General features: G+C 37.3%; 1 protein-coding gene across 1 annotated transcript in view; it reads right to left on the bottom strand.

Moving 5' to 3' along the window:
* LOC101647296 (olfactory receptor 6C2-like) overlaps nt 1-1,344 on the bottom strand; it is an 8,998-nt gene extending 7,654 nt beyond the window's left edge. Inside the window, exon 1 of the mRNA XM_030885406.1 lies at nt 1,289-1,344. Coding sequence (XP_030741266.1) covers nt 1,289-1,344 — 56 coding nt within the window. The remainder of the gene's footprint in view (nt 1-1,288) is intronic.
* Between the last annotated feature and the right edge of the window lie 8,502 nt (nt 1,345-9,846).

Below are 9,846 nucleotides of genomic sequence, written 5' to 3' on the forward strand. Positions count from 1 at the left end.
CCTGCTGTCTGCCACACCCACTTCCAGGGAGGGGGTCAGTTTGGCTCTGTTTAGGGCCAGCCCTGTAGCTTTCTTTTCATGCATCCTTCCATCCTTCCATGTGACCACGCTGTCCTCATGGCTTGGTACTTCATGGTAGGGTCTGCATGACCCTTCCAGGTTCTGTGGAGACAAGACCAGTACTTCCCCCCTGGGTCGATTAATGCCCTGTTCTCTCCGTTATCATTTCACTCTCAAACCCCCCCCTTTTTCTCCATCCCCCCTCCGTGGTGTTGGGATGAGTCACCCAGACTTCAAGTGGAATGGATCATGTGGTACATTTTAGGATAGGTCATCCAGACCACTAGCTAAACCTGACTACCAATATTAATATTTTCTTTATTTTTATTTCCATTGCTTTACCAATAACTAAAAGAATATAAACTTTACCTTATTTTCTCACAATTAAAATGATAAAACTTAAAAATGTATCTTATATGAAGACTCTTGCACACTTGTTATAATAATTATAAGAAGCATACACACTGGGTTAAAATTATATTTATATATATTTTAATTACTAAATAATACTAGTTACATAACTGACTTCAATCTAAAATTGTGTGTACTTTTATTCTTAACATATGGTTTGACATGTTCCTTATTCCTAAATTATTTATATACATTTATTGGAAGTAGTCTTTCCCCCCCAGGTTTCCTTTTGTTTAAATTTTAGATAGGTTTATAGTAAGTGTATAAATCTCACTGCTATCTAGTCAATTCTAACTCAGAGTGACCCTGTAGGGACAGGATGGAACTGTCCCTGTGTGTTTAGGAGACTGTAATTCCTTACAGGAGTAGAAATTCTCATCTTTCTCCTTCAGAGCAGCTTGTGGTTTTTGAACTGCTGGCCTTGCAGTCAGTAGTCCAATGCATAACCACTACACCAATAGGGCTCATTATAATTCTATAAAATAATAGGTGTAAATCTCATTTTATGTGCACTTCTGCTGATTTTTGTTTGTCCACTGACAACTCAGCAATTGATGAAATACCAGTTGAAATGTTTCAACACACTGATGCAACACTGAAAGCACTCACTAATCTATGCCAAGAAACTTGGATGACAGTAATGTAGCCCCCAAAATGTGGAATCAAATATTATCATTAAAATAATGTGCAAGTGAAATCTTGCTGAAGATAAATACAAAAAAATCGCAGCAGAAATTCAATCTGAATCCACATGAAGATGTGACTAAGGTATGTCATTACCTACATAAGATGAATTTAAATGAATTCAGAGAACAGGGAGAGATTTATGTGTGTTTTATTGACTAAATAAAGGCATTCAACTGTGTCTATCATTAAAAAACAAAACTAAACCCCTATGGATGACATTACAAGGTATGGGAATTCCAAAATATTAATTTATTCTCAGGTGGAACATTATATAAGCCAAAATGTAGTTCAAACAGAACAAGGGGAGACATTTTTTCAAATCAGGAAAAGGGTCTATCAGATTTGTATCCTCCCACTATACTTATTCAATCTGTGTGTTTAGCAAATAATCCAAGAAATGGACTATATGAAGAAGAATTTGCCACCAACATTGGAAGGAGGTTTATTCACATTCAGTATGAATTAAAACTCAATGCCAAGAAAACAAAATTCCTCACAACCGGAGCAATAGTCAACATCATGATAAATGAAGAAAAGATTGACATTGTCAAGGATTTAATTTCACTTGGACCCACCATCAAAGCTCATGAAAGTCACAGTCGAGAAATAAAAATGTGTACTGCCCTGGACAAATTTGCTTCAAAAGTTCTCTTTAAAGTATGAAGAAACCAAGATGTCACTTTGAGAAGTGTTGTGTGTCAGGCTCAACTAATAGTATATTTAATATGAAAACTTGAAAGTGAATAAGGAATTGAGGATGGCGAGACTTCCTCTCAAGGACTTTGCACAGGTCACCAGAAGAAACGACTTTTTGGATGATGACGGCATTCTGGGTAAAGCAGTGGGTTAAAAAGAGGAAGACCCCACAAGAGAATCAACATAATGGCTGCCATACCGAGCTCAAACATAATAGCAATTGTGAGGACCGCCCAGGAGCAGGCAGCACTGCATTCTGGGGTAGGGTCCTATAGGTCCAAGCCCAATTGACGGCACCTAATCACAACAACAAAAACAACCTAACGCTCAATGTCTAGTACTTGTTTACAGACTCTGGTACTCTCTTATAATAACTTTAAATAAAAAATTATGATATAGAACATTTTATCTCTTCAAAAATTCCCCTTGTTTTGCTTCCATAAATGCCACAAGTATGCTTTTGCAATTTCGTTTGGTAAAAAAGAGAAAAAATAAATGTTAATCATTTTCAAACACCAAGCAAATCTATACAAAGTAAATACAAAATTGCTAATACTATCAGTTGGCACACATGCATAACCTACTAATGAAAGAATGGAAGAATTTCTTCAAAAAGTAATAAGAGATGGTGGTGGGAGGCTGAAGGAGGGTGTGATAAAATATAAGTGAACTCCACATCATCTTATTTAGAGTTGTCAGAGATGGGTATTAACTCTTCCACTAAATCCCAGAAAAGTCTAAACGGAAAACCATGCCAATATCGAGATTACTATGAACAATAAAGACAGAACCCAAACCAATTAGACATTTCAAGGAAGGGAAGGAGGGAAGAAAAGAGGAAGGCAAACAGAGGATGGAGGAAATTTTAATTCTATCGTAATGCCCCTTATAAAGAAACTGGGATGGGCACATTGCTATAGAATTAAAGTTCCCACCTTCGCTGGTCTGCCTTCCTTGATGAGTGGGAACTGACTCAATGACACCTAAAAATATAACAACATAATAGAAAGGTTTCACCTTTGAACTATTTGATCTAATCCTCAAAAAATCCAAGGTACCTCTATCATCATTTTTCAGTGGCTACTCTGAGATGAAGTGGGGTTATCCCTTCTGCCACCTTTCCAGTACGCAGAACCAGGATCTGAATCCTAATCCACTTGACATCGCTACATCCAGTACAGGAAGAGTAACCCGCCCATAGACCAACAAAGAATGATGATAAAATTAGGGTTCTGCTAGAGAAGTGAGCCCTAACATCCTAAGGCATCCATTGTGCATGTGTAATCAATTAACATCTTGTCCCCTCACTGGCAAGGGCTGGATCTTCGCTGAGCTCTGAAGAACTTGGAAGAGTCTCATATCATTGCTTACGTTGTGTGATAGAGAAAGACTGGGACGAACTTTCTGCTCGCTCTCTAGTCGTTGTTTTATGGTCGATTTTCAGCTCACTCAAACCCCACGAGAAAGAATAAAACCACCTCACAAGAGTTTGGAAGCCCAGGTGGTGCTTTCAAGTAAGCATTGGGGGCAGGGGGGAGGGAGAAGAAGAAAGAACCCCACAGAAATAATCATCATGTAAAATTTTATAACCAATGACGACTTTTGTTTTTTCTTTTACTTTTTATAAACAAGTCCTACAGTATGCACTGCTTTTGTCTCTAGATTCTCTAATTCAACACAATATATTTAAGATTTATCTTAAGTGATCTCTGACTCAAGGTGACCTTATATCATTTTGTGGAAGACTTTGTATCCACAAAACAGAACTCAAGGATATCCTGATATGTGATGAAAACATCATATAATTAGATGACTATAGAGTCTCTTTCTACATTTCCTTTCCCTTCTTGACTCATATCTGTAGTCTCATAAACAGTGTCCCCTTGCTGTTATTATTAGGTGTTATTGAGTCAGCTTCCACCTGTAGCCACCCTATGCACAACCAAACTGCTCGGTGCTGCACCGTCCTCACCATTGTTACAATGCCTGAGCCCACTGATGCAGCCACTGTGTCAGCAAGGGCCTCCCTCTTTTTTGCCACCCCTCCACTTTACCAAACATGACATCCTTTTCCATACAAAGTATGTAAGACAAAATCGTGCTCTACTTTCCTCTAAGGAGCACACTTGGCCTTACTTCTTCCAACACAAATCTGTTTGTCCTTTTATAGTGTCCTCTAAGGCCAATTAATAAAACATAGAAATTGGGGACTAGTTTACAGTAGATTTTGCATGATTTTATGCATATGGATATTTGTTTCACTCAAAAAGAGAGAGGAACAGTGTTACAGGTAGATACAAATGTATGGACAGTGACTAATGAAGGGCATGTCTGATTAGTCAGAGAATAAGAAGAAACCTATGTGTATAGTTGGTGACAAAGATCTCTGGGAAAAAGTTATGTGCATGGACTCCTTTAGGTGTTCACAGAGAGTAAAGATATTTGTGTTTCAAGTAAATGCTCACTTAAGAGTAACCACATCAGAGAAATATATAATCATTTGGATAAAAATGTAACTTGTCCAGTGCTTGTTAGTGAGCTTATTTCTCTAAATTCCTCTGTCATTAATTAGTGGATTTGTGTACAATGTTGTTCTGATAGTGGTGATGAACATTATGAATGAGATCAACAATATTAATTTCAGTCCAAAAGGTTTGGCTACAGCCACTATGTAGCATCAGTAGGCCAATGGCAGAGAGCAGCCTTCTTGTGAAAGATTAATTCACCGAGATGACATTTTTCATGAAAGTATCAACACTCTTTTCTCCCCTAGAGTATTTATTACTGATAGAAATTTGTCTTCTCTCCTATGATGCTTTTATTAAAACTATCCCCCATGAATCCAATGCATATCTTATTCAAATTTATGATCTTATATAAAATATTTTATCTCCAAGGAAGTTCATCTTACAGCAAATTAGATGTAGTAATTGACTCATGCTGATCCAAGTCTTATAATAACCCTGTAACAATTCTTTTCTCTGGAGTTTAAGCTGTTTTGGTTTTATGATAGGTTTATTGTGCCTACCTGGCCAATAGAAACAAGTGAGATTAATTAGGCTGCAGATTAATTGGAGGGCAGAGATAAATAGCTCTGCAAGGCCCGCTCACATCTCTCTTGCTCTGGTGATCAGACCAGCGTGCTGCTGCTTTAGCTAGTTCTCTGCCTCAGCCTGTGTGCTACACTACCTGTGGACCAAGCTAATCCATGGATCATGTTGCTAGGGCTTGAGGCTCCTTAGAGACCTGCTTCACCACACTGCTGGTTTGTACATCGCTTGAGCTTGAGGCTGGTGGATTCTGTTGCCTTGCATTGCTTGAGTTCCATGTCCCATCTGGGCCTGCTTTGCTAAGCTCCAAAGGTACTTATTTTGGATGACCCACTCTGCTATTTGCTGCCTGCAGGCAGACTCTGCCTGCCTTGCCCAGGGGAGAACTCTATTGTCTGCTTCCTTGACCTTGGTCCCTGCAGCCCACATGAGTTGAAGGACTTCCAGTATATTAATGGTTCCATGGAAGTGAGTTGAACTGAGCCCTCTGTACTGCTGTGTGGACTAATTAGTTGTTATTTCCTTCTCACTTTATAAACCTATGCATCTATCTGTACATATATATATATAATCATAAGGTTTCTGGTTTTGTTTCTAGAGAACCCTGCCTAACACCAGTCTGTCCTAACAGTGGCATGGCCTGTTCTAGATGCCTTGATGTGGCACCTGAGCTGCAGCAATTTACAAGTTTTCAGGATGCCCTCTTGATGTGCTATATGCTCTTACTCACTGACCAACATATTTCATGTATGAGAACTGGATCATGAATCTGAAAGTCAAGTTGCACATATTGTATCATCCACTATTAGTATTACCCCTATAGATCTGCCAAATAAATTTTTGCTTCTCATTTGTGCAACTTGCTATCTGCTGATTAATAAGCCTTAGTTCTCACATAAAGAATACTTTCATTAAGGAATGTAGCAATAATTTTATATATTACAAGATAAGAATATTGTTTTTCTGCTTTGTGTGAAAAACGTGTGTTTCCATCTGGTGAAATTTACATGCTTAGTGGCCTCCGTTTTGTTTTTAAAAGGGATTTGTTATTGCAGAATTCCATTGTGTAATCTCCAGGTTAGTTTCTATCACCAAATCCATATTTTCCAATTACTATTCCTTCTTTGTTTTTACAACTGTTGCATTCCAATAGCCATTAATTATCCATTCACCCTGTTTACATATTTGATCAAATTCTGACGGAAATCACTTGTAGAATCCTTTCATTTCCCTATCACTAGTTTTTGTGGTTGGTGCATAAATTTGAATATCAGTTGTATTTATTTGGTTTCCTTGATTATATATATAATCCTACCACATATTAAAGACCTTCAAAATCGATATTGTAATTGGTGTTTTGATGATGAATGCAGTGCTATTTCTCTAGATTTTTTGATTCCTGGCATAGTAAATTATATGATTTTTCTTATTCAAAATGGTCAATATCAGCCCATTAGTGAGATACCAATCTCACTAATGCCTATAATGTAGACCTTTGTGTGTTCCATTTCATTTTTGATGACTGTCAATCTTCCTGGATCTATACTTTGTGTATTCCTAATTTCGATTTTTAGTAGATTTGTGCAGCTGTTTCTTCTTACATTTCATTATGTCCCATCAGGAAATGAAGATTTCAAATGCTCCGCTCCCACAAGCTTGACTCCAGTCATGTCTCCATGGTCAAGACCACTTTGAGAAAGCAGTTCCTCCTCAGTCACCTGTTGTGTGCCTTCAGACCGGAGGGGCCCATTCTCTGGAACTATCGCCAACAATGTTCTGCTTCCATTAATTAGGCTTTCAGTGTCTGAGGATGTTTGGAGGCTCTGGATAAGGTTTTCAGTAGCTACTTCCTCTAAAGTGGGCGGTTGATTCCTTCTGCATCTTTTCTCAGTCTGTAAGCACTGTTGAAACCTGTTCACTTGTGTGACCCTGCTGACATTTTAGATACCAGTGAATTAGCTCCCAGCATCACAGCAACACATAAGCCTCCACAATGTGACAAACTGGCATATGTGGTGAGAAAGTATATATGTGTGATAATAAATATGTGTGTGTATATCTATAATTCATTTACTATGTCTGTATTATGTACATATATTCCCATTTCCCCTTTCTCATCTCCCTTATACATAAAATGTATTAACATTATTTCACTTCAATTCTAAGTAGTTATTTTATATACAATTCAGGAGAAAAATTCTGCACTCTTGGTAATGATCAAAAGGATATAGCTTCCAAAGTAGAACAAACACCATATTAGTCCCTTCTGCCTTTTCTTATAGATTCCACAGACCTTTCCAAATCTTCATTACAGGGTGCATTGATAATTAATGGCTATTGGAATGCAACAGTTTTAACAATAATCACAACAATCTTTTGTAAATATTGTATTCTCCATTCTGCACTAACATTTAAATATATAACTTACATTTTATCTTCAATTCAAATATGGAATCAATCTTATCATTCCTTCTGGAATGCCTTCAACCATTTCCCACTAATATTTAACACACGCACAATTTTGAAGTATGATTTTGCAAGTAGTGAGAAAAATATAAACTATTGTTCTATTGTTTTATTAATGGCAGGTTAAATCCCTAAGTTGTGTGTTTTCTAGTCAGCACACTGAAATGCAACATAGTTAAGATATTAAGTATATTTTCTATCTACTTAATTTCTCTCTAATTTTCATGTTATCTATACATATTATTTCTGCTCATTTATCTTATTGGTTCTTTTACCTGTGTAGTTTTTTTAATCATCCAATAAATTGACTCAATTCTTGCCAAACTTTTCAAAGTCAGAATCATGCTAAAGTCACATGATATATAAAAATGATTTTTTTATTCCTTTGTTGCATTTATCAACTTTAAACTTCTACAAATCATACATATATTTTAATTTTCTTTTGTAAAATATTGCTAGCTACTTCTCTTATAATTTTCCATACATTTTAAAATTATTGTTGTTAGTTATTCAGCACATTATACCTAAATGTTCCTATTACTCAATATTTTGTAACGTGTTATCTTCCTACTCTACACACTTTAGATTTCATTGAATTTCTTGGTGCCAATGACCACTTGCCAGCTATGATCTAAATTCTTATGTTTGATCTGAAACTCAATTCCCTATATCTAGCTAAAAACAGTCATTTTATTTGAATATCCATATGTAGCCATATAGCTACATTTTAAATAAGCTTTAATGGTTTCATTTTATTTATAAAAGAGAAATTTTTAAAGATAATGATACATTTTAAAATTATACCCTTACGTGCATGTGCTGCTTATTTATTTTGAAGGGTATTGATAAAATATTTTAAGCTCAACGGAAGTGCTGAGCACAGATATCCTTGTTTAAAACTACCCTTTCCGCCACATACTTTGGTTTAGCCAGATTTGTAAGGTAGAATTGGGGTCATGATAGTGGGAATGGGATCGGGGGAGGAAGCATTGAAGAACAGAGGGAAGTTGTGTGTTTCATCGGTGCTGTACTGCACCCTGACTGGCTCGTATCTTCCTTGTGACCCTTCTGTAAGGGGGTATCTAATTGTCTACAGATGGGCTTTGGGTCTCCACTCCACACTCCTCTGCCTTCACATGGATATGATTGGCTCTGTTTGATTTTTAATGTTTTTCTGTATAAGAAATCCAGGATAGGTACATCTATAGAGAGAATAACTGTATTAATGGTTCCCTGAGAGTATGGTGGAACCTTGGTGGTGTAGTGGGTAAGCGTTGGGCTGTAATCCACCTGGTCAGCAGTTCAAACCACCAGCAGCTCTGTGGGAGAAAGACCGGGCTTTCTATTCCAGTAAACAGTTACAGTCTCCTCACCCACAAGGGGTGTCACTATGCATCAGTATTGACTTGATAGCAGTGAGTTTTCATTTTGGGAAGGTATGGCAGGGGAGGTTGGGGAGAAGTTTGGAGCTAGTAACAATTAGAGAATGAAGAATGAAGAAAATCTTCTAAAACTGATTGTAGTGATGATTATACAACTCCTGTTGATGTGATTGAACCATTTAGTTGTATGATATGTGAGTTATATGCCAATAAAACGGTTGGGGAAAAAGCATCTTTAAAACAGAAACAAATAACAGAGGTGAATAAGAGTATCATTATGGGATCCTTGGGAAGTCTGAGTTATTAATGTTAAAATTGAACCTTTTAAAAGGTTGTATTGAAATTTTGAAGGCACTTGGATAGCAGACGTAGTTAAATGCTCCCCTACTAACTGAAATGTTGGTGGTTAAACCTACTGACAGGCAACTCCATAGAGTGATCTAGACTTGATGATCTCCTTCAGAAAAGTCCCAGACTTAAAAAAGTTCAGGAAGCAGTTCTATTGTGCCCACAGGTGGCTGCTATGAGTGAGAATTCACTCAACGGTGACTAAAAATAACAACAGTTGACTGTTTTGCCATGTGTCCGAGGCAAGATTGGTTCCAAGTGAACAAAACTGAAGGTCGCCCATTCTCCACTTGAAAAGGAGACTCGAGATCCTAATGTTGATCACTGTTTAATGACAGCATTGGCTGTAACCTTTACTTGTTCTGATGCTTCACCAGTTAGCTCATCATATATATTATGAGGCCACTTATCCTATGTCTTATCCCTCTTGCACATGGACTGTTTATTATGTACTAGCGGGGCAGAGGATAAAGGGAACCCCCCTCCATGAGGTTGATTGACACAAAGACTGCAAAAATAGACTCAGACAAAGGAACTGTCCTGGCTGGCATGGGGCAGGGCCATGTTTGTTCTGTTGGCACAGGGTCACTAAGACTAGAAGGCATGCAAACCAAGAATAAATAAATTGCAATTGAAATTTTAAATAGTTTGTTGAAATATTTATTGTATACTGATACAATGTTTTGTTGTTACGTGCCGTGGACTTGCTTCTGATCCATAGAAGGAAACCTCGCTTAGTCCTGTGT

This window comes from Echinops telfairi, unplaced genomic scaffold (assembly GCF_000313985.2).
Source record: "Echinops telfairi isolate 266 unplaced genomic scaffold, ASM31398v2 ScPeMD7_2;HRSCAF=8, whole genome shotgun sequence".
Classification (NCBI taxonomy): domain Eukaryota; kingdom Metazoa; phylum Chordata; class Mammalia; order Afrosoricida; family Tenrecidae; genus Echinops; species Echinops telfairi.